Consider the following 26,465-nt stretch of genomic DNA (forward strand, 5'->3'; position numbering starts at 1 on the left):
TCAAACAAGCCTCTCCAAAACAGGCTCGTCATACAAGGATCACGATCATTGACAATAGACTGTGGCATACCATGGTACTTGCACACATTGTACATAAACAACCGTGCCATCTAGTCAGACTTTATCTTCTTCCTGACAGGAATAAAATGGCCTCCTCATTGAACCTGCAAATAATGGTCCATTACCATCATTCCCTAACGGCATTCTTGGAAGATCAAAGATAAAATCTATAGCAATGCTTTCCCATGGCTTATCTGGAATTGGCAATGGCTGTAATAACCCTGGTGCATTTTGCCTGTCAAACTTGACCTATTGGCAAATCACGCCTGCTCGCAAAAAGGCATCCACATCTCTCCTCAAAGTAGGCCGATAAAAGAATGTCTCGACCGCTTTTACTATCACATCTATACCACGATTACCTGCATATGGTGGGACATGGTTTTCTACCATAATTTTATGTCGCATGCCTAGTGACACATAATCTGCCATGCATCATCATAAAACCGTCCTTGAGAAGGTAGTGCTCGTCTTGCCCATCTTGCAATTGTTCAAAGATCCTTGCAAAATCTTCATCAGTAGCATAATGTTCCTTCATGTCATCAAGCTCATGATGATAAGGAATTGGCACAGCTGAAATTTGTGGCTTTCTTGATAACGCATCAGCCCAACATTCTTCTTGCCTTCCACATGCAGAATTTGAAAGTGGAACGTAGAGAGAATGTTTGCCCATCGCATGTGCTTTTCGGATAACTTTGATTGCATCAAGAAGTATCGCAAGGTCTGATGATCTGTCTAGACAACACAATCAGCACCTAATAGGTAGTACTTCCAGCTAGAGAGCGCATGAATCATGGCCAGTAGCTCTTTCTCATAGATTTGCATAGTCTTTTCTGGCCCTTACAAGATTCTGCTCTCGTAAGCTACTACCCGACCATCTTGCATTAACACTGCCCAATATTGTTGCCACACGCATCACATTGGGCCACAAATGACTTCCTGAGATCTGGTAGCACAATTACTGGATCCGAAGCATAGTCATAGGGAACACCCATTTTTGGGCTTCCCGTCCCAACTTTTCCATCCCCACTTGCCATCTTGCCCTCTTTTTTACACTAAACATACATTTGAGCCCGGTCCCACTCCTGGACGCGTCCCTCGTGACTATGATCCCAAGTCATCTTTTCCTTTAAGAGATTAAAAGTTGAAATCTCTTTTTGTGTCCACTTGAACGTGACCTCTTTCTTTTGCAGAGCATGAAGGGGTGAAGCAATCTCGGCAAAGTTCCTGATAAACCTTCTCTAGTAAGAGCATAAGCCCAAGAAGCTACAGACATCATGCACAGTCTTTAAATCTGGTCATGTCCTGATTGCTTCAACCTTGGCAAGATCCATTCGGACACCATTCTTTGGCAGTAATCTCTTCCAAGAAGAACTCGCATTCTTAGGATTGACAAGTAACCGTGACTGCGTAGCTCTTCAAACACAATGGTCAAGTGACGCCTATGCTCCTCTTCATTCTTTTGAGTAGACTATCATGTCGTCAAAGAACGTGCCGACAAACTTTTGATGTGGGCAGAAAATCCGATCCATCATCCTATTGAATGTCGCAGGAGCATTTGTAAGACCAAACAGCATCACTAAGAACTCATACAGACCAAATGTCGTCCTAAACGCAGTCTTGTGCACATCCTCTGGCCTACTACGAATCTGATGGTACCCACTCTTAAGGTCTATCCTGCTGAAAATTGCAGCACCCTCTAGTCAGTCAAGAATTAGGTTGAATCAGCCCTTTCTCTAGCAGCTCCTCTACTTGGCCCATAATCTCTTTCTGGTAAGCCGCGCTAACCTTGTAGGGAGGCCTATTTGGTGGGCTACAACCTGGCACCAAATCTATCGCATGATCCTGAGGCCTCTCCAGAGGTAACCGAGACGGTAATGAGTCAAAAAAACAGTCATTAAACTCATACAAAAATGTTGACCTTTCTTTATCTAACACAGATAAATTTGACCGACAATTATCTGAAACATCACGTGCAAAAATCAACTACGGAGAAAGATGATTCTTAATTACAGAAGTGATAGCCGAAGCAGATACAATAGGGACAGACTCCCCTTTAAGCTTTACATCAAGGATGTGAGTTTTGTCCCTATGCTGAAGGATAATCTTTTTGTTGAAGACATCCAGCACTCCATATATACGGAACGTCCACAGGATTCCCAACAGCACATCGCACCCTGCCAATGGCATAATGAAAAATTCTTTTGTGTCCACATATGCCTGGATATGCAAACGCAAATTTCCAATGATAGGCGTAACACACTTTGGGTGGCTAGGACATGCCAACCCTACCTATGTTGTGTACCCCATCTCTTCAGCTTTGATGCCCAGCTTAATGGCCAATTCTGGTGAGAGAAAGTTTGCTTTAGCACCTGGATCAAAGAAGATGAGTGTTGTCTTGTCCCTAACTTCACCCCACGCTCTACATAGCTCACTGGCATCTGAACATGGCCTATCACCCACCAAATATGGCACGAGACCTGTTGTGGTTTTGGGCTTCTTGCCTTTCCTGTCCTCTTTGTCATCCAAATGAGCTGGTCTTCTTCTTTGTAGACAATATGTAGCAAGTGACCAGGTTGTTCGCATATGAAACATTTGTTCTCATCCATTAAAGCCTTCTTCTCCTCGAACGACTTGAGCACGAAAGGCTTCCTTTTCTTTTCTTGGCCTGTCCTTCAAAAGTCGGCTAAGTCCTTGCCTTTGTTTGCCTTTTCTGACCCCTAGGACACTTCAGGAGTCACTTTCACAATGGGCTTCTTTGCTGAATTTATCTTTTGCTGACCCCCTTTCACGTTGCCCTGAAACCCACTGTCCTCTCCCTTCAACAAGGCAAGACTAGTGTTGGCAACTTCCATAAGCTCAGCGAGGGTAGCCACTCTATTCTTTGTACAGCAATCTCTCAAAGCCCCTTAGGTAGCCCACAACAATACTTCTCAATCTGCTCTATCAGTGGCACAAACCTGTAAGAGGTTACTGAGAGCAACGCTTTACAAAACCTCCGATTGTACTCCTGTAGGCTCTTGCAAGTAGCCGCAGTGAGTTGGTGCCAATCCGTCATGACATCGGCTTCAAATTCACTTGACAGCCATGCAGATGCAAACATAATCTTGAAGTATATCCATGTGGCGAGTGCCTGTCTTTGCATTAACAGTATCGCCCACCATGTAAGCACATTGCCTTTCAAGAAGTGGCAGCTTTCCTAACCTTGCAGGCCTCTGTAAGATTCCCCCTTGCATAAGCTGTATCAAACTGCTAGAGGAAAGTAAGAGCCTTTGCCTTATCCTCAAAGCCACTGAAAGTATCAAATTTTATAGTTGCACCACCTTCTTTGTAGGCTTTTGGCTTTTCCACTGCTCCCAAATTGTCATAGGGAATTGTCTGCAGCATGGGCACTATCGGTGCCCCTTGACCATTGATATTTTGCGTCATTGGTGCCATATGTAAGTGTTGGTCAGAAAAACCAGCCATGCCAAATTGCCCTATGGCACCCCAAACTGGCCTTGGTTGCACTAAAACCCTTGTTGCATACCAATATTTCCATACATGGGGTTTGACATCATGCCTTGCCTACCCCCAAAAACTGTTCCTGGCATATATTGCTGGTTTCCAAGCGCATAACCAGCCATGCGCTGAAATACTAATCCACCCCCAATATACCCACGATGTACCGTGGGTGGTGGAAAAACCTGTTGCATAGCCTGAAAACTGGTTCCCTGTCCATTTAATGCAACATGCAGACTCTTAAAGGTGGTTGGCTGAACTGGTAAAGCCTGTGGAATAGGCGTCCTATCCACCTATTTGTGGACAGAAGGAACTTGTCTTGGAGCCCCACGTGACTCCGCAACATGAGAGTGCTCCCCGCCTTGTTGGGATGCACAAAGGGCCTAGGCTTGAGCCTCAACAGGCTCTACTACATCAGACGGTTGCCTTGTCTGTTGTGACACTCGTGGTGCCTGCAGATATTCCATACACCTAGGATTCTGCACAAACTGAGAGAACACATTCACAGCAGCAACCAATTATGTCATGAATGCATCTTCGTCTAATTGCCAAGTCATGAACCCCTGACCTTGTGGAGCATTCATATCAACAAAAGGTACAGATAGGGGTGGCCGTGAACTCTCGCCATGCTCGAACACTAGAGGAGGAACAGCCTCTTTGTCCTGTGAAGAGGGACCCTCTTCCCTGGCATCGTTTGTCTTGTAAGCCATAGTGTAATTCCAAGTTCCTGCGCTCTGTCTTCGCCGCAACCAACCAAGGCTCACTCTTTAAGGAAAAAGTGATTCTGTCCCTGGGACGAAACCATGAAACCGGCCCGTAGGGCGGTAGACTTTAGCTCTCACCCGATTCTACACTTGATAAACTTTACTTGAACTTCACGACATAGAGAAACTTCGCAAATGAACCTATAGCTGAAACTAACACTTCACACAAAGTAAGGTGTGAGCTTTGTCCTAGAGTACTAGAGTATGATTCAAGGAGAGGAAAGGTGGAATTATTTCACATGTATTGGTGTTGTCAGGTCCAGCAGAAGTGTTTAGGATTTAGCTCGGATCTAGTACTCTGCACACAAACACAAGGGTTGCTTTACTTCACTTGAAAGAGCTGAATCGAATTGAAAGAAAGAGAGACACAAGAGAGAGAAGAGAGACGACACAGGGATGTCGCATCCCAAACCCTCAAGCACCCCCTTGCTCTGTTGCCAGAGCAAGTACTTTCTTCTTTCTTGCACAAATGCTACTATGAGTAAGTGTTGAGATGTTGATGCTAATGGGTACTGACGCTACTAATGTTGGGTACAGAAGATACTGATGGTACTGATGTTGGGTACAAGTACTGAGGTATTGTTGGGTCTATGTCGACGACGATGATGTCGACGATGAGCCTTGAGGTACTGATGGAGTCTATGTAGACAACGATGATGTCGACGACGAGGTACTGATGGAGTCTATGTTGACGACGATGTCGCCGACGAGGTACTGATGGAGTCTATGTCGACAACGACGTACGACGAGGTACTGGTGGGTCTGGGTCGACAATGATGATGACGACGACGAGGTTCCGATGGATCTTTGTCAGCGACAACGAGGTTCTTGATGGGTTTGTGTTGACGACGACGACGATGGTGACTGTAACGATGACGACGATGGTGTCGTCGTCAAGTCTGGGATCTGCGACGAGGTTGTTGATGGGTCTGTGTCGACGACAACGACGATGATGACTGTGACGATGATGACTGTGACGATGACGACGATGGTGTCGTCATCAAGTCCGGGATCTGTGATGATGAGGACGATGGTGTCGACGACGACGGCGTCAAGGCTGAAAACTGAAAACGTTGGTCGATCTGCAGGGCTGAATATGGCGCTGATGGTTAGGGCTGAAAACTGGAACTGTGTCGTGACGACGACAACGATGGCGATGGCAATGACGAGGCTGAAAAATGCTAACGCTAAATCTGAAAATTGTCACAATGGATGGCTTTCCGGCAAGGATCTGCTGGCAAGAATGGGATCTGGTACGCGGCGAGGCTCACGGATGGTACTATGGCAAAACGCTGATTGCTGAAAACTGCCCAAAAACGCTAGGCTCTGCAGTGGATGCAAAACACTAGCTGCTGCTGGGACTTTTGCTGAGAGGCCCCTTCTGCTGTTGGATTACTGCTCCTCTACCTGATTCTGCAAGCGCTAGGTCTTCATTTATAGGAATTATATGCTCGGTCGGGCAAGCTCCCCAACAAACCCGCAATTTCTAAAAAGAATTCCAAAAGTCACTTATAAATAAATGACCTATAAGAGGTGTTTCACACGCTGTCACAAAACTGGATCAATGCAATGGAAAATGCTCATGCTGAAATGACTGTCCTATGCAAGAGAGGGTATGCAACTATGACCGGCCTAGGCATGCACGTCCTGCTAGAGGCTCACAAGGTGCCAAGCTAGGTCCTACGCTAAGGCTCATGCTAGACTATGGCAGAAGCATGTCCACGTGGTGCAAGTGAAATGTGCAAGTGACAAGTGCCGGCTGTAGAGCTACTTAAAGCTCATTTCATGAATAAACAAACTCATTCCATTTTGCATTACATCTCTCTTGTTTATAGTGAGCTTGTGATGGCTTAGCAAATACTCAAGATCGTGTTTATGAGTCCAAGTTAATTCATCTTGGAACCTAATTCGCTTGACTGATAATCTAGCCACACACACTCACTTGTGTGAACAATGTTTCTCTTTCATCCACCCTAGCTAGCACAATCCCATTCCCATCAAGTGGTATCAGAGCATCAAGTTGTGCTAAGCTAGGTTTGTGCATTTGTGTGTTAGTAATTAGTCTCTTAATCTTTTCCCCATGCTAGGTCACATTAGCACTTTGCTAATTGTGGTGGTTAATCAACCGCCCTAGGTTTGATAACCACGGAATATACGCCCTCATTGAGGATGTGCCACTACCTGCATTATTAGGCTAACGAAAGGAGATTACCATTAGCATTACGCTCCTCGTATTTTTTAATTGCTTTTGAACTATGTGTGTGTGTAAAGTGTTCATCAACACCATTTTGTAGAACTATTGAATGTTGATTTTGCCCAAGGTTCGATCTTTCAATTTCATGTGTGAAATCTCTATGTTTTTCACATTTTGGAGCCTATCTAATCCCTGTATTTGAACTCTACTAGGCCCCTCTAACCACCTCGGCTAAATTAAGGTGTGTGTGTATGTGTTCACTATAGGGTCAAACTTAAAAGCCTACTTTTTCGGAGGCTCAATACAACCAAAGCTTAGTGGGTCCCGTGGTTAGCTCATCCACCTTGAGTTGTTTGTTGGCCTACAGGTTTCGGGGTCAATGCTCACCAAACCTAATTCAAGGTTGTGGGCTCGTGGGCGGATCTAAGCCCCGGCGGTAAACTGCACTAAAATCCCCTCGGGTGGGTTTGCAAGAAATGTTTCCCACGCGCTCCGGCCTTCCTCGCTCCACAGGCGGACGCCAAGGCCTTATCAAAGGACGCTCATGCTTTTTTCGGGTCCGTAGGTGTCACGTGCACATCATACATGGACAAGCTACTTCATGACATGGGTTCAGTTTAGTTAGACTAGGAAGTGATATGGCATTCCATCAGAACCCATCAGGAGCATTTTTACACTGCATAGACCTATTTTCCCTATTTTAGCCAATTTTCACTTATCATTTTTAAATGATTTTTGTTGGGAACTGGGTAGGGCAAATTAGCCAAGCAACTATATAAGTAAACCTAGCGATAGCACTTTCTGGCAGAAGAGGCAGCAGGAACTTCGCATTCAACTGGCACCTTCTCAGCAGGACCCCCACAAGAGACCCTACTGTTTTCTACATCAGCAACAAGGCCTAGCGTTTTTGCATGACAGACCAACCTTGGCATTTTGCATTGCAGAACAGCCCCAGCAGTTGCAGAACAGCAAATCAGCCCTAGCGTTAGCAGTTCTCCACAGCAGGACAGTTTTCAACCCTAGCGTTTTTGCATCAGCATAACCATCCAACGTTTTGCAGAGCTACCGCAAATGAACCCACATCTAGACCAGTGTTTTCAGTTTTAAGCACCAAGACTCCGCAGAAGAAGTCCTGAACCTCGCAAATCTCACCTTCCTGCAGCAGATCCTCGCCGCACGGTCAGATCACCCACAGTTTACAGTTTCAGCCCGGAAAACGCAGATTTCAGCATCTGCGTTTTCAGCGCATCGTCGTCGCATCGCGGCATCGACATCGTCACCAACATAGAGTCAGAATTCAGCAGATAATGATTTGCAGATTTCAGCCATTAGCATTTTCAGATTTCAGCCCGTCTCGTCGTCGACGATGTCCAAAGCATTGTAGAGATTTGTGTAATCAATAGTAGACCGCTCTCGCCATAGAGAGTGGGGCCTTTGGAGGAGGGTTTTGACAACATTCTGGTGTCGTGTTCTTCTCTCTCTATCTCTCTGTCTCATGCACCTTCATTCACAGTGTCATTCACTTTGTTTGTGTCCATTGCGTTCTCTCACTAAAGAAACGGAAGGCTCTCCCTTCTGTAAGTAAAAGGAACCCTTGAGCACAGTTCGGAGCACTCATCTTGAGCAAAGTTCAACATTCACTTCCGATGCACCTTACATTGGTATCAGAGCTTTGGTAGTGTTCTGTATCACTCAAGGAAAGAACCACAAGAATTTTTTTGCTTGTTGCGGTCGCACGTAACCCAAGTCCTCTTGGGCGTGTCGATTCCTAATCATGTTTTTAAAGAATGACAGGAAACCCAAGAAAGAAGGGCTTGTCCAGCCTCCCCTCGTTTCTCTTTTCACTCATTGAGAGCGGACCGTGCACTTAGCGGCCGGCCAATCAATGTGAGGTGGGAAAAAGCAACCTTGGTGTGAGCGCAAGGCCGCCAAGGGGTGCGCCCGCGGGAAAGAGAAGAGCTCGGGTGAAGAGAAGATCCTTCTCTAACATAGATTGCAAGCTAAAGAAGAACCTCAAGACCCACAAGAACCAAAGTTCCTCGTGAACTTAAGAACCAAAGATCTCAGTGTAAGGTCATCACCCGAAGCGGAATGGATACTTTGCATGAAGGTGATGAGCATGAAGAAGGTGAAGAAGAATTTTCCACACCAAGAGGTTTTTCCGACCCTCCCCCTTCCCCACCTACGCCACGGTTTGCACCAAATCCTGTGGAGGCTTTGGTCAAGTCACTGATGGACATGATGGCACAACAAGAAGCGAATCGCGTTGCCTTGGAGCGCGAGCGCGAAGCATGCGAAGAAAGAAGAGCGTCCTTGGAGTTAGAGCGTGAGATAAAGAGAGACCTCCGCATGCAAGAGTTCGTCCGACAAGGACTCACCTCGAAACCCGAGCCAGCCAAAGACGTTGGTAGTTCATCAAGTGACGCAAGCCGAGATTCGGACTCCTACAACCCCATCACAGAGAAGATCACGTTCAGTAAGTATGATGGTAAGATGGATGCTAGTGTTATTCATTCTTGGTTGCATCAATTTAATGCTTATTTTGCGACAACTAAGAAGATAGGAAACAGTAAGGTTTTGATGGCAGCCATGTACCTTGCCGGTGATGCCATTAATTGGTACCACGTATGGCAAGAGGCACAGTTGGCCGCACACCTACAGGAAGTTGAGGATGGCGCGTCCCTTTCTTTCAATTGGGCCGACTTCCAAGACACGCTCAAGGCGCGGTTTATGCCCCCACAGTACCTAGCAGGATTGAAAGACGATTGGCGCAGTCTCAAGCGAAATGGTATGCCAATTATGTTTTTCTCTAATCGTGTTTTGCAGCTCGGCACCCAATTACGCAAATGGGATGATGAGCGCAAGGAGGCTTTCATTTTCGGGTTGGACGACTATATCAGGTTTGATGTCGAAGTCCTCAACCCAATCGATCTTAACAAGGCGGTAGCGATTGCTCTCGCACAAGAGATGAAGCACAACAAGGGAAAGCCTAAGGAAAACAAGACTTCCACAAGTACCTCTCAGACTTCTCAGAACCCTCAGAACGGTAAGAATGGTAAGAACGGTAACTCTTCTAACCAATCTTCCAATAATCTCTCAGAAAAGAACTCTCCTAATGAACCTAAGGGTAAAGCTAACACAATTGCTAAACCTAAGCTCACTCCAGATGAAAAGGCAGAACAAGGAATTTTAGGAGGATGCATCACGTCGGAAGAACAAAGCATTTATTCTAAGGAAGGTCGTTGTTTTCATTGTCACATCAAAGGTCACATAAAAAGAACATGTCCTAAGCTTGAATCTAATGAAACTGAAGAACCCACACAACCCACTTCCTCTGTCAATGCAATAAACGAGAACACGAGTGTGACCCAAGTTTCTCATGATCCTCCCATTGATGAGTCTCTCATTAAGTGTTATGGTCATGTGAAGGGTCGGCGTTTTGTCTTATTGTTTCACCCAGGCAGTATGCATGATTTGATTAGTGACTCTCTTGTCGAAAGAGCCCGCTTGGAGGTTCGCAAGACATCTCCTTTCGAGGTGTCTGGCTTCTCTCCCGGTATGGACTCTCTCATCACGCAAGAGTGCCTTGATGTTTTGTTCACTGTTCAGCAAGCGTCCTTCCGCAGAAAATTTGTAGTCTCTCCGCTTTCAGGATGTGATATGCTTTTGGGCATTCGATGGTTTCATGAGCATAACCCTCTCATTGATTGGGCGGAAAATACGTTCATTTTCAATGCCAAAAGTGACTCTCCCCTTGTCATTCGTAGAGAGCAAGTTGTTCATTCTTCATCTCTCATTTTTAATGTGCAGGCGAAGCTGGCAAAGAATCCGGAAACGGAGACTCTCTCGGTCTCTTATTTTCCAAAGCATGACACACATGATTTGCATGATAATGATAAGCATGATGAATTGGATAATAATGACAAGCATGATGATTTGTAGGAAGATGATGTGATTGTTCACAAGGATGATGGTTTAGTTGATACTTTGTCTAGTGAAGCTAACCTCATTGCAGATTCGATCGATCACAAAGAACCGATCTTGGCTCTTGAGTCGAGGTCCAAAGAACCCCCACAAGAAGTATTATGTGTTCGAATGATTAGTCAATACGCATTGTTCGAGTGTTTCATTCGTGATGCTCTCTTGTATTTTAGTCACCGTCCTTATGTGATCCCTTTTCATAGGCATGACATCGCACGATGAACACGATTCACTCACAAATGAGCACGGATGTATGCGGATTACTTATGAAAACCTGAAATGTTTGCACCCAAGGAATGCACATTCGATGTTTCTTCCTTGGCATGACACAGTATCAAAAAGAGCACAAGAAGGATTGAACATCAAGCATGGACATTTCCATTGTGATTTGCCACAGTTGATTGATTTAGATCAAAAAGTCAAGATTCGATCTCATTTTTTGCATGTGTTTGATGAACGGTTTGGCACTCCATCTATATGTTCATCTACATTGCATGTATAGTCTTTAGAGAAGACTAGAATTTTTTCAGTCACTTTCCATGGAATGGGTATATTCATGTTTTTGTGTTGGAAGTGGTTTCAGGAATTTTCATCCTCGGAGATTCTTGAAGAAGGTAGACGCATGACTATAGACAAAGTTGAAGCATTGAAGGAGCCACAGATGACTTTGTGTCGCTTTCGGCGCGGCCCAAAGAAGCAAGCGTTGCAGACCTTTATGAAGTTCAAGTATCACATGACCCACACATTAGAGTGAGCCGGCAAAGAGTCCTTTCCAGGATTCCGGACGCTGTTGGCGATCTCCCTCAACGCCATACAGTTCGGTACCAGTACCTCACTTTGAAAAGGAGGGGATGTCACGTGCACATCTAACCCTATGTGTACGTGAACAAGCTACTTTATGACATGGGTTTAGTTCAGTTAGATTAGAAAGTGATCTGGCACTTTTGTGAGTCTGTTCGCAGACCGTGCATGTCCAGACACTTAAATCAGATGCATATCCTCTGGTTGCACACAGCACGATCATCAGATTTCCATCAGAACCCATCAGGAGCATTTATACAGTGCATAAATCTATTTTCCCTATTTTAGCCAATTTTCACTTATTATTTTTAAGTGACTTTCGTTGGGAATTGGGTAGGCGCAAATTAGCCAAGCAACTCTATAAGTAAACCTAGCGCTAGCACTTTCAGGCAGAAGAGGCAGCAGGAACTTCGCGTTCAACAGGCACCTTCTCAGCAGGACCCCACAAGAGACCCTAGCCTTTTCTACATCAGCAGCAAGGCCTAGCGTTTTTGCATGACAGACCAGCCATGGCGTTTTATATTGCAGATCAGCCCTTGCAGTTGCAGAACAGAAGATCAGCCTTAGCGTTAGCAGTTCTCCACAGCAAGACAATTTTCAGCCCTAGCGTTTTTGCATCAGCATAATCATCCAGCGTTTTGCAGATCTACCGCGACGGAACCCAGATTTAGACCAGCGTTAAAGTTTTCAGCATCAAGACTCCGCAGAAGAAGTCCCGAACCTCGCAGATCTCACCTTCCCACAGCAAATCCTCGCCGCACGGTCAGATCAGCCACAGTTTGCAGTTTCAGCCCAGAAAACGCAGATTTCAGCATCTGCGTTTTCAGCACGTCGTCATTGCATCGTCGCCATTGACATCGTCACCGACATAGAGTCAGAATTCAGCAGATAAAGATTTGCAGATTTCAGCCATTAGCATTTTCAAATTTCAGTCCGTCTCGTAGTCGTCCTCATCATCATCGACATCGTCGGCAAGTCCAAAGCATTGTAGAGATTTGTGCAATCAATAGTAGACCGCTCTCGCCATAGAGAGTGGGGCCTTCGGAGGAGGGTTTTGACAACATTCTGGTGATTCTTCTCTCTCTATCTCTCAGTCTCATGCACCTTCATTCACAGTGTCATTCACTTTGTTTGTGTCCATTGCACTCTCTCACTAAAGGAACGGAAGGCTCTCCCTTCCGTAAGTAAAGGAACCCTTGAGCATAGTTCGGAGCACTCATCTTGAGCAAAGTTCAACATTCACTTCCGCTGCACCTTACAGTAGGCCCCTGTTCCCTCGCCCCGCATCTCTTTCCTGCACACAAGCTTCCCGCTCTCAGGCCATTACCAAGGGACGCTTCCCACTTGGCTTGGAACACATTCAACGAGCCACTGTCTTCAAAAGAGCCACTGCCCCTTCTAAGCCTAGTTCCCATAGACAGAAGGTAGTAGAAGTTTGTTGACCAAAAAAGACCTTCAAAGGTTTCTCAACTGTTGTAAAGAGGTAATTCTCAACAAAAAAAAATTCAAGGTTTCGAATCTTCACAAGCTTCGACATTCAAGGGAAGGGAGCTACTTGAGCAAATCAAAGGTTTCATTGGCTACTTCAAAGCAAAAAAAAAGGCACTACCTCTTTGTGAAGAGGAGCTTCACAAAGGGATTCTCTCTCTCTCTCTCTCTCTCTCTCTCTCTCTCTCTCTCTCTCTCTTTGTGCAATTAAACTCTAGAATTTTTTGCAACCAAGCACCCTTCGTAATGAATGTCATTATCTACATTTACGAGAATGACCTTTAAGTCGTGCTTGTGTAAAAAGGTAGACACTGGCTGGGAGAGTATCCTAAGCTAAGACCCCTCTATTAGCGCAATGGAAGAGAAAGCGCTTTGAAAAATCAACGGGGAGCGCTTTCACACTTGGCAAACCAAGTTAAAAGGCTACTTAATGAAAAAACAGTTGTGGGGAGTAGTCAAGCCAACGATCATTGATCCGACATCTACTGATGGTGCACACATATTGCCACGAGCTATGAGTGCACAACATCAAGCCAAGGACGAGCAGGCATTAGGAATCATAATCACTGCACTACATAACAATTATATACACTTTACAGATGATTGTGAAACCTCATCGGGAGCATGGGAAACACTAGACAAAAACTTTGGAGCTAGGAAAAAGAAGAGAAAAGTGAGCTTAAAGAAGGATCTATACAAATAACAAATGGAACATAACGAAGATATTGCAAGCTTGGTCAATCGCCTCAAGAGCATGACCACACAACTAGCTTATGTAAACAGTGCAGTACCAGAGGAGGACAAAATTGCAATTCGTCTAGCAACCTTACCACCTAGCTTTGACCAGATAATGACCATCATTGAAGAGAAGGATCCAACTCCAGATTTCCAAGATGTAATCAACTCTTTAATGTCCGAGGAGAAGAAGCAAGGAAGGAGCTTTTGCAGTTAGCTTTAGTAACAAAACTTGTTTCAAGTGTGGCAAAGAAGGACCCATAGCAAAGGACTGTCTAGCATCAAAGACTTGCAGCATTTGCAAAAAGAAGGGTCACCTTCCTTCCAAGTGTTTCAGAAGGGACATAGGCAGCACCAGCAGAAATCCAAGGCCCAAAGTCTATTTGGCAGAAGAAGACAAAGATTAAGATGAAGAAGAAGGCGGCAATAGCCTTCTAGTTTACGACGACATTCTTGTTTTGCCTTTCCCCTTTCAGTTGTATTTGTTTGGAGATAGCTTAAACTAGCTTGGTCTCAGTTTTATACATCTGTTTGAGGGGAGGTGTTGAGTATCTCTTGGATTAGAGATAGTTTGTCTCATGGATTGGAGGTGTTCTTTTGCTCCTGGATTGGAGTGTGACAGAGATGTCAATTTCTTCCTAGTCCAAACCTCAAGGGGAGGATTCTAAGGTGTGAGCTTTGTCCTAGAGTACTAGGGTATGATTCAAGGAGAGGAAAGGTGGAATTATCCCACATGTATTGGTGCAAGGCTGTAGAGCTACTTAAAGCTCATTTCATGAATAAGCAAACTCATTCCATTTTGCATTACATCTCTCTTGTTTATAGTGAGCTTGTGATGGCTTAGCAAATACTCAAGATCGTGCTTATGAGTCCAAGTTAACTCATCTTGGAACCTAATTCGCTTGAGTGATAATAATCAAGCCATACACATTCACTTGTGTGCACGATGTTTCTCTTTCATCCACCCTAGCTAGCACGATCCCATTCCCATCACACAAACCACGGCTCGGCAGTTAGAGTACTACCAAGCAAACAACGACACCCTGTAGGCCCCATAGACTGGCGCGCCTTTCGGTATATTCTTTATTCTTATAAAACTTGGGAGAAAACCTACGAGTTCCTACGAGCTGTCCCGCTTTTACCAGTCCGAAAATGGCCTACTCTAGCCCGATTTTGGCAGCATAACCACAGGCTTCACAGAAAATTTCCCCATGTAAAAGATGACTTTTGGGCGCATACGGGCACTTTCCCAAACCTGGCGAGATTCTGCAACACGCTGAATTCTCTATTTTCTGCCCCAAAAATGCACCCGATCACCTACACAGTGATCCCAACGCTTCCCTGAAGCTCCTGGAGGTATTAGGGATCAATTAGGGTCAAAAACCTAAACCTACAAAAATACATGGGAGACTGTAATTTACTGTTTTGGGCTCCGTTTCGCATGCCGGTCGTATCCGTAGCAAGCCCTCAAGCTCCCGCACTTGTAGGGCTAGTTGTCCTTTGAATCGGACGAGATTTCTCGAGTGAAATCTCTCCGAATTCACATGTACCTGCGGGGGACTAGCAACTAGCTAATCCAATACCTGTGCAAGAGGCTCTTGCCTCGGCAATCGAGCATGAACCCACACAACTGTACATACAACAGAATACTGTCAGCCCCATCACTATCCCTAAAATCCAAAGAAAAATCAGTGACTTTATTCCATCTAGATAATCTGTGACAAAGGAGCAGTCTGCCCAAATTCAACCCGTTGATCTCCTTGATCTCTAGGAATAGTCAAAGCTAGACCAAAAGCAGTCTCGTCTGCCCAAATTCAACCCGTTGATCTCCTTGATCTCTAGGAATAGTCAAAGCTAGACCAAAAGCCTTACAATAAAGTTCCAGTATCCGAGGAGTATCTGTCGGATAGTTCTTGAATTTAACTAAGAACCACCGTATCACTTTACCCTTCACTTTCCTTGTGAGCCAATATCTATTCTGGAACGAGAATCTCCTGGCTCACTCCCACTTTAGGTTGCTCCTCAGGCTCCCTGTCCACTGGCACCTCACCTTTGAAAGGTTTCAACACACTCACATAAGATGCATTGTGAATCTTCCAAGTATTTAGCAACTTCAATCTAAAGGATACATCATTGATCTTCTCTTGAATCTAGAAAGGGCCATAATATCGCATACTCAGCTTTGGAAAAGGCCGCTCCTTACCTCTTTCATTTCCTTAGGCATGCCTTCTCAAACCATAAAAGCACCCAATTGTCTTCCTTCAACTGCAAGTTGAGCCGATGCTTGTTTGCTGCCTTTTTTTCTCACTCCCACTGCGCTTCCGTGGCAAGCCCTCCAGCGTTCTTGGTGGGTAGCCTTGCACCGTTTTGGCGGCAACGACGGCTTTCTTTATCCATGGTGATGCCCAGCCCATGTTGTGGCCATCACAATGGTCTCATGTGCAAGGGCAATTGGCAGTGTCAACAGCACCTCAGGTCTACTCAGTTGACATGTCAGTTCTATGCCGGACCACCCCTGGTCACTTGTACGAGAGCTTGATATCAATAAGATCTCTCTCTCTCTCTCTCTCTCTCTCTCTCTCTCTTTTCCAATATGGACCCCAATGTCGGTGTCTAGTGTGTGTGTGTGTGTGTTTATGTGAAGGCAAGCTCGAGGCCCAATTTCACCTCTATGTGTGTCTTCGGATACAGAGAGAAAGAAAGGAAGGATTTTGTCACCTGCACGGAGCGTAAAAACACGACTCTCCAACGCCCAAGCCATGTCATCAACAGGAGCATACGAAAACTCTACTCTCTTATGCTCGTTCACAAGCTCCGTTCGACAGAAAAGCACCCATGAACTCTCTCTCTCTTGTAATGAGGACATAGGTGCCCCAACACCAGCCAGCCGTTGAAATGAGCCCACGTGGAATGCACTTTTTTTTGTTGGCCGGAGGCCAAAAAGAGCTACGACCAACCAGCTACAGAGCTAGACGAGCGGAGGCTTGAGGGGACCTTGCTCGCTCGCTCTCTCTCAGTGATGCTTTTGGAGACAAGCAAGAGACCCTTGGAAATGCGAGCCTTACAGAGGGTACACAGATACCCGATGAAAGTTAAGATGATGCCGGAGAGCCGTCTACCCCACATGGTATGGCCAGCCGAATGTAAAACCGCAAAAGAATTACAAGAGTAAATTTCTCACATCCAGTCTCGTAGAAGACATACGAAAATGGTTCTCTAGATGGAATGTGGGAGACCATGTGGACATGCACATAGAGGAAGGCACTGAACATGAGCATGGGCTAAATTTTGACAAAAGCATACTTGAAGCCCTACACACTAGATGGAGTACAGCAATGTACAAGTCCAAATTTGAATACTACGGAAAACACATCAATACACGATATTGGGAGACCTACAAGACTGGGGACACCCAAAATGCATATCAGGACACCTATGTCCCACCAGGCAAGACGGGCCATTACTTTGATGCGGACGTGATCACACATGCTCAAGATTGAAACGGGAGGGTGGCTGAATATTAAGGAAAATAGAAGGACATGCACACAATGCAATTTAAACAAAGTGGAAAGGGACGCCCATGTCATCATCGAGTGCCCAGCATACGCTCACATCCGTGCTGATTTCCCACTGCTATTCCAAGGGGATGTCACCTTTGAGGAGCTTCTCTCTCGGACACACCCCTCCCCAGTAGCTTTAGGCATCTACTTTGCCAAAGTATTGGATCATCACACAACACTAACACACAAGAAAGCTACTAGCCCACTACCCCCTCTACACACATGAGGGGATCCTCTTGTAGATTTTTTTGTGGTCCCATGGGTCATTTTGGCCCCCCGAGGACATAAATACATCATCATCATCATCATCATATCTCTCTCTCTCTCTCTCTCTCTCTCTCTCTCTCTCTCTCTCTCTCTCTCTCTCTCTATGGTTGTTTTCTATTACTTAAAAAGCCCCTCGAAACACCCAGATGAATGTTGATACTAATTTTTGATGGCAAGTACAAAAATGTTTACAAAGCATGCCTAAAGGTGACATCTGAAAAATTGTAAACTAGCCACATGGACAAACTCAAAACTGAAAAACCAGGGGAACTTCTAAAGAGAGTTAAAACTGTCGTGGCAAACTAAGGGGGAGAGAGGATGACAAACTACCTCTAAAAGATAGGCACGCCCGTTGAAAGCTCACTCTACAATTAAATACCAAAGATTGAGACCACAAAAAAGACACTACAATGATAGAGTAAGGATGGGTTGCCATGGCAATTGAACCTTCCAACAAGTACCATCTAAAACCATAGGGCTGAGGAGAAAGAAAAAGAAAGGAGCAATTGACGATGGAGATGGTAGAGAAGAAACAGAAAGCATCACTAAGAGATCCACCGAAGGAAGCCATAATGAATAGCCAACAGAGCGCTATAGGTGAAGCAATTTAAGAGATGTCAACCAATGTAGAGGAAAATCCACTTGTTGAAGGTGGCTCTTGATGGAGAGGGAAACTCCAAGAAGACAAAGAGGAGCTCTAAGGTCCATCATAAGAAGGGCCGGCTATAGAAAACATGGTGGAGAGAGTAGAAGTCCAAACCAAGCATCCCAAACACCCCAATCTATAACAAATCAAACAAGTGAAAATCATGAGGCTTGCCTAGTGGTAATGAGGACCCTTAAAACAATTATATCTTTCAAAATGATTTTTGCACCATTTTGTATCTACAAAGTTGCCTTCAGAGCTAAGAAAGAAACTTGGAATTTTTTTGGCTAAGGGTTCCATCTTTCACTTTGCAATACAAAATACTTATAAACTTAATCTATGCCAAAAGGCATTATGAGTGTAGCTTCATAAACATTAGCAATAGATCAACAAAATGAGAAAAATGTGAGATCTTTATAAAAATATTATGTCTAGAATGATTAGGGCCCGCAATCTCTGAAAAATAAAAATTATTTCAAAACATCTTAAATGCATAAGTGAAGGGTGAGTTTAGAAAATGAAAAGACTTTTTGAGTTCATATAAAGAGGTGATCGAGTGCACATTGAGACATTTGTGTTTCTCTTTACCATTTTCTTCTCTCTAGAGTGTCCTTGGACTATGTGAATATATATATTTTTGAAGCCATTAGGAATACCGTATGTGAATATTGCAGTGCTACAACAATCAAAAAACTTAATCAACCCATTTAACTTTGGAAAGAAAAATTAGACAACTCTATAAGGTCCTTAGTATGGGTTTTACGTAAATAATTGGTTGTTTATGATAAAATGCAATGCAACAACTAAATTGGAAGCTCGCTATCACTAAATTGTGAAGAAATTTATCTTGCTTATTTTTCCTGTGAGGAGTTGTCTTTGAGCTTTAAGTTTAAGTAAGAATCCTAAAGATTTACACATCTATTTGTTGGAATTAGGGTTGCAGAGAAACACACACAGCTTGGAGAAGACGAAGGAAGCTCAAGGCACACAATAGAGAGTGTGTTACTTAGTGTGCAATGGAAAGATAGATAGCCCTAGAGTGATGGGCGTATATACAATGCACGGGGGAAAAAACCTCCTAAAGAGGGAAAAAATGCCCCGGCGGTCCTAGTGTGTTCACACAAATCACTACCACATGTATATGGTGACAAATCCCCCCTGGAGTGATGCGGTGAACGAGAGCTGGCACATGAGTAAAGGGAAGTGCCATGCCCTGAGGACAGGATCAGTCCACAAAGGGGAGTAAGCCCAAAGCTTTGCGGAAAGCTTCAAGCTTCTCACGAGACAATGCCTTTGTGAAAAGATCTGCAAGGTTGTCCTGTGTTGGCACATAAGCCAAGCTGATCTCTCCTGCTGAGAGTCTCTCCCTGACATAGTGGTAATGCACCTCAATGTGCTTTGTGCGAGCATGAAAAATTGGGTTCCTCGCAACTGCCAATGCGCTCTGACTGTCAGTGTAGATAGTGTTGGCAGTGTCCTGACCAACACCCAAGTCAGCCATAAGGCGTCTGAGCCATACACACTCAACCGTAGCTGTGAAGACTGCCCTGTACTCAGCCTCACAACTCGAAGTGGCCACAGTAGGTTGCTTCTTGCTCAACCATGATATACATGAACTGCCAAGCATGAAACAAAAACCACTTGTGGACACTCGCGTGTCAAAACAACCAGCCCAATCTGAGTCCGAAAAAGCATGTAAGTCTGGCGGCAATGATCCCCCCTTGGGATAAAACAAGCCAAGATGTAAAGTGCCACTAAGGTAGCGGAAAATCCTCTTGACAGCCTGCCAATGCTTAGACCCTGGGCTATGCATAAATCTGCTGACCTGCGAGACTGCAAACTGAATATCTGGCCTCGTGTTGCATACATAAATGAGGCAGCCAACAGCAGTTTGGTAAAGAGTGACATCAGCAGGATCGCCAGCATCATGTAGACTCAACTTCAAACCTGTTTCCATGGGTGTGGCAATAGGTTTGCAGTCCTCAAGTCCAAACTTACATAGCAATGTCTCTATGTAACTTTTCTGACACAAGGCAATACCACCATCACACTGCTTAAACTGTATACCCAAGTAATGATGCAACAGCCCCAAATCTTTCATCTTGAAAGTAGCATTCAAATCAGCCTTAAATTCAGCAATATGTCTCTCATTTGGTCCAGTGATCAGCAAATCATCAACATAAAGAACCACAATGAGAAATACATCATCCTCACGCTTTACATACAATGTGCTTTCTGTTGGACTGTTACGAAAGCCTCGTTTAACCAAATGAGTGTCAGCTTTCTCATACCAAGCACGAGGAGATTGCTTCAACCCATACAAAGCCTTCCTACATTTGCACACTTTGTCCTCTTCTCCTTTTATGACAAAACCACGAGGCTGCGTTACATAAACTTCCTCAAATATGTCACCATTCAAGAAAGCAGTAACAATGTCTGATTGATGTACATCCCAACCAAAATGAGCTGCCAATGCACATAGAAAACGCACAGTAGTCATACGACAAGTGGGAGCAAAAGTCTCTTCATAATCTATGCCTTTTTGTTGTGCATAACCCTTTGCAACAAGTCGAGCCTTATGGCGATCGATCTCACCATTTGGCTTGCGTTTCAACTTGTAAACCCACTTCGTACCAATGGCCTTTTTGCCAGGAGGCAAATCACATAAAGTCCATGTGTCATTCTCTATAAGTGCATCATATTCTGATTTCATGGCAGCAATCCAATTTTCTGAATTTTGTGCTTCATCAAAAGACAGAGGCTCCTCAACATCATGTAAACTAGACACAGCCAAAGCATAACAATCTCATGCATAAGATGCATGGCGAGAGCCTGAACGAGTACGACTAGATAAAGGTGCATCCAATTTACTGTCACGCAAAGTGTGCACCAGCCATTTTGGCATACCTCTAGCCTGCTCATTTTCAACCCTTTCCTCATCAAGTACATCATGTACATCTGCATCAGTGATAGGCTGTTCTAAAACATTTTCAGAAACCCCCATAGGCTGTACATTTGCCTCATTGGAACTTACATTCGTATTTCCACCACTGAAAAGAGGCAACAAAGTGTCATAAATGTCCTGTGAGCTTACATTACTATCTCTAGTACATGACAGCAAGGGCTGAACAGAGTCTTCCACAAACACTACATCCCGTGAAACCAGAATACGTTTTGTTTGCGGATGATACAACCTGTAACCTTTGCTTTCAGCACTATAACCAACAAAAATACATTTGACAGCCTTATCATCCAATTTTCTACGCTGCACTTGTGGCACCAAAGCATATGCCAAATAGCCAAAAACACGCATGTGCTCAATAGAAGGTTTTCTATCATGCCATGCTTCATATGGAGTAATAGACTGCAAAGCTTTCGTAGGACACCTGTTAAGTACATAAGTGGCACACATGATGGCCTCAAGCCAAAAAGAATGCGGCAAAGCTTGACTTTTGACCATACATCGTGCCATTTCCGTTAGTGACCTGTTTTTCCTCTCAGCAACACCATTTTGCTGAGGTGTATAAGGCACTGTACATTGGTGTTTTATCCCACGACTAGCCAGAAATGCATTAAATTCATGAGACATATACTCCCCCCCTCGATCGGAACGGAGGGTGCCCATAGTACATTTTGAGACATTTTCAGCCATAGCCAAAAATTGTTTGAAGCACATAAAAACTTCGGACTTCGCTTTAAACGGAAATACCCATGCATGCCTGGAGTAATCATCAATGAAAGTCACGAAGTACAGGTAATTGCCCAAGGACGGAGTTTGCATGGGCCCACAAACATCACTATGCACAAGCTGCAACCTGCATGTGGCCCTAACTGAACCATCCTTTGGAAACTTAGAACGCTGCATTTTACCTAGAATACAGCCTTCACAAACATGTTTGATAGGTGCTTCAAGAGGCGGCAAAGAAGCAACCATATCAGATTTCTGCAAACGCAGCAAACTGGCAAAATTCAAATGACCAAAACGTGCATGCCAAAGTTTTGCATCTGAAATAGCCCTTGAATCTGCAACAGCATTTGCAAAATTTTGTCCACACTTGTCATACAAAGTGAGCTTATACAACCCACGGCACAAAAGCCCAGATGCAACAATTTCATCACCAAAACTGAGATCATGAACTGTACATCTGTCATCCACAAATTTGACTACAAGTCCAAGTCTGGCAAGTGCGGATACAGACAAGAGATTCTTCTTGATCCCAGGTACATAAAGTGCATCAACAAGTGTGAAGGAACTGCCATTAGCAGCAGTGAGCACAATCTTTCCAACTCCCTGAACTGGATAAGAGGCGTTGTTGGCACAAGTGACTGAATTCCCATGAGGGACAGACTCGAGAGAGGTAAACAATTCACGATGTGAGGTAATGTGCTTTGTAGCACCACTGTCGAAATACCACACATGTGAATCTGCAGCAACTGACAAGCATGCATCATGGACAGCAGGATTGTAAGTGCACTCTGCGCTAAAAGCCCATTCTGCATCAACATCAGCATCACAATCTCCTTTCACAGAAGACTCAACAATGGCTGCATTTGTAGTGGAACCAGCATTTGCAGTGGAACCACCCTCTTTCTTCTTAGCCTCTTTGGCCTTCAACTTAGGACACGACTTGATCAAGTGATCATTGGCTTTACAAAATGGCAACGCATCTTCTTTTTGCCCTTATCACCAGAATTGCCAGACGAAGTGCTGCCAGCAGAAGCATTAGGAACAGAAGTTTTGCCACTCGCAGCAGAACCATAAGAAGTGGCTGCATTACTGTTACCACCCTTTCTTTGAGAAGCAATAAAAGCCTGTTCAACTGCACGCTGCCTAGTCCTGTTTTTTCTAGAAAGTGACTCTTGCAACAGCAATGTGCATAATGCATCAAACTTGACAACTTCAGGATTTCCTTGGGTCATCAGTCTCCAAGTACTAGCAAAAGTCTGGTAGGAATCTGGTAAGGCATCAAGAACAGTCTGCACAAGGGAACTGTCCGAAATGACTTCACCTGCAGAAATGAGTTGCTCATTGATATCCTTGACACTAGCAAGGAAAGTGTCCATATCATCTTCCTCATGCATAATCTTCGACTCTAGCTCTTTACGCAGCAAAGCAATTTTAGCTTCATTGCGGCTTGCATAAAGACCTGCTAGAATATCCCAAGCCTGTTTTGCAGATTTTGCTGAACGGATGTGAGGAATAATGGTGCGCTTCACAGACAACGCAATCAATGCATGAGCCTGCGCATCCTTAACATCCCAACGAGCTTGTTCTGCCGTAGGCAAAACAACTCTAACAACTGCAATCCTTGCAGCAAGACCTGCAACATCCTCAACATCGCCTACATCTTCAGAACTAGGACGTACATCAATGCCCTGCACAATGTTCCAGACACCTTTTGACACAAGAACATGTTGCATCATATAAGCCGACATAGGGTAGTTGTCCCCATCCAACCTGTCCTCAGCAGCAAACATCTTGAACACATCTGTGTTGTTGTTGTCAGCCATGGTAAATGCTGCACCTGATGTGAAAACTACCCGAAAATAGGAGAAATGGAGCGGGAACAACTTGTGCTATATAGCACAAACCGTAGAAGACTATAAGGCACCTGTTATGCAGAAAACGGCACTGACAGAAAATCTGCACAAAATGACGAAATAGCCTGTGCAGTACTGCCTGTAGTGGAAACGGAGGCCGAAATGAGCCCAAATCAAAATTCTGACCAGACCAAGCTCTTAGAGCTTGCCCGAAATATTTGTCGATCTGCGAACGCTCGCCAAAGCTCATTGTAATTGGAGAAAGTGAGCAGGCGTGTGCTGGAGCAGCTGGCGACTAAGCCCGGGAGGACGTGACCTGCTCTGATACCAATTGTTGGAATTAGGGTTGCAGAGAAACACACACAGCTTGGAGAAGACGAAGGAAGCTCAAGGCACACAATAGAGAGTGTGTTACTTAGTGTGCAATGGAAAGATAGATAGCCCTAGAGTGATGGGCGTATATACAATGCACGGGGGAAAAAACCTCCTAAAGAGGGAAAAAATGCCCCGGCGGTCCTAGTGTGTTCACACACATCACTACCACATGTATATGGTAACACTATTAGGAATACTTAGTTTTTTAAAAAAAAAACTTGAGAAGACACATTTATGTGCTGTCATAGTTAGGTTACTAGTGCATTTTAAGGCATGGGGTCCATGGGGTAATAAAGAGTGTCCTACCAAAGGATACCCATGGCATAACCCTTATACCCTACTTAGGAAGGAAGTTCAAAGGAACAACAACTTTGATAATAAATAAAAGGTTACAATATGCAATATAAAACATAATCCTTTTATGTTTTTGAAGATACTATTGAAGCTCAACAAAGCCACACCCATTAATAAATGCATTAAGCACAACTATACATGTACCTAAAGAAGAGCCCAATGTGGTCCGAATTGAGAATATAGCTTTAGAATATAACACCTTGGGAACATGTTCAAGAAAAACCTTTATTGCAAACATACATCAATCCCTTTAAGCCAACTCTGAAGCAATTTTTTTCCAATTAAACTATATTTTCACTCTCATCTTGCAAAATACAAATCAATTTTTTCCTTTCTATTGTTCTCTCAATCAGTTATCTAAGTTTATTACAATATCAAGGCTTCCGAAGAGAACTGATTGGGAAGAATGTGTCAACCTATTAGAAGTCCACATTGACATTTAGTGTAAGGGGTAGCTCACATGATGTCACTCTTAGATAGAGCATTGTTGTGTTGTCTGGAAGCACTAAGCATAGCACAGTGCACCAACTAGCACTACATATTCTACACTTGAACAAAATTGCACTCACTTTAAATGGAAGGAACTTTTAAGTTCATGGAACACTACTTAGCAAACTCTTGTATTCCGTTTGAGCTCATACATAGCCTTACAAGCATGTGCACACAAGCATGTTGTGTGCACACATTGGGAACATGGCATGCATTTGTTGTTATGAGTGTTAAATAACAAAGCTTGCACTGCAAATTAGAGCTAGTTAGCAGGGCGGGAGACGGTTGGTGCATGCCATGAAAAGAAAGGAATAGGATCATTCACATTGATGATCATATCTCCATCATCATCCACTTGGTTGACTATCTCGCCTCCCACTTTGATCGCTCCCTTTGCCTCTTCTATTGCCTTGCCATTGATTATGCTTCCATCTCTGTGTCATCTTTCTAGATGAGGTCTAGATCTTTGAGCGACTCTTAGTACAATCAAGAGCATCATTCAATAAGTGATCTATAACACATTCATGAAAGAAGGAGCATTCAGAGCATACGAGTTCAAATGGGTGTAGGTGGAGTTGTCAATCGAGCTAATCACGAAGCTAGCAGAAATGGTGGTGGTCAACCGTTTCAACATGTGATGAAGACGCTCATGGCAAAAGCAACAAATATCTACATGTGTTGGATTAGGGTTGGTGGATGGCACTGGCCAAAGTACAATTTGCCATTAGACCTCATTGCATATGCCATGGAGAATAGACAATCAATCCTTATTTGTTATTGTTGTCCATCCAATTTCTCATACTATTGTTGCATTAAGCCAACAAACTTGTTAGTATGCATTCAGTTGACAAATCCTAGAAGAACATTGGCAGTCCCATCAATAGCACTCATAGAAACTATCATCTAATATGTTTCTTTAAGTCTTGTAGGTCATATTTGACCTTTGAGGATGATAATGAAATCTCTCTCTCTCTCTCTCTCTCTCTCTCTCTCTCTCTCTCTCTCTCTCTCTCTCTCTCTCTCTCTCTCTCTCTCTCTCTCTCGCCCCCCAACAAATCCCCTAGCAAAAAGGAAGCACACCTTTTGGCTGTCACAATAGAAGTGACATTACAATCTTAGGGTGGGTTCCAATAGCCTCGTCTATTTCTTGTGTCACCATAATTCAATTTACTATGGGCACCAACCTAGTAAGGACTTGTAATTTCTAATAGAGCTATAAGTAAATCATACTTGTTGTGGTGGTAACGTGATTGTTTGTGAGCGAAGGGGAAAAATTTCAAATCACACTCTCCATCTTTTGCTTTAAAAACCACATCAAAATTCTCCTAAAACCTTCAAACATTCAAGCATACAATTAATTACAAACTCTAATCACATAACCAAGAGTGCACACATACCACTAAAGAGGTTGTCAACTAATTGAAATATTCATATTAGAAAGAAATTAGATCAAAGCAAGAAGTTTTAACCCCTTTCAAATTAAGAATGACGAGAGTGAAACTACTATATGGCATTACTGAAATGTAAAAGAAACAAAATTAATGAACAAAATAAAACTTACATTAATCAAACAAGATATACTCTAATTACAAAAGATTAACAATAGCCTTTTAAGTATGGGCATTAAACTTAAGATTGGGCCACTCATAGAATGACCACAAGTTCTCAAGAATGCTTATCTCTTAGCTTATGGCATTTTTATAAGCATGGAT

At 43.9% G+C, this 26,465-nt stretch overlaps 1 protein-coding gene across 4 annotated transcripts in view; it reads right to left on the reverse strand.

The window, feature by feature from the left end:
- HDA14 (histone deacetylase 14) overlaps positions 1–16,411 on the reverse strand; it is a 185,636-nt gene extending 169,225 nt beyond the window's left edge. For 2 of the 4 annotated variants that reach the window (XM_086500815.1, XM_086500817.1), the window contains exon 1: positions 16,240–16,409. In XM_086500815.1, coding sequence (XP_086356941.1) covers positions 16,240–16,387 — 148 coding nt within the window. In that variant the 5' untranslated portion in view covers positions 16,388–16,409. Of the gene's footprint in view, positions 1–16,239 lie in introns of all 4 variants that reach the window. The other 2 variants (XM_086500816.1, XM_086500818.1) reach the window with 2 other exon arrangements.
- Positions 16,412–26,465: the final 10,054 nt, after the last annotated feature.

This window comes from Adiantum capillus-veneris, chromosome 25 (genome assembly GCF_014529385.1).
Source record: "Adiantum capillus-veneris isolate H3 chromosome 25, ASM1452938v2, whole genome shotgun sequence".
NCBI lineage: Eukaryota > Viridiplantae > Streptophyta > Polypodiopsida > Polypodiales > Pteridaceae > Adiantum > Adiantum capillus-veneris.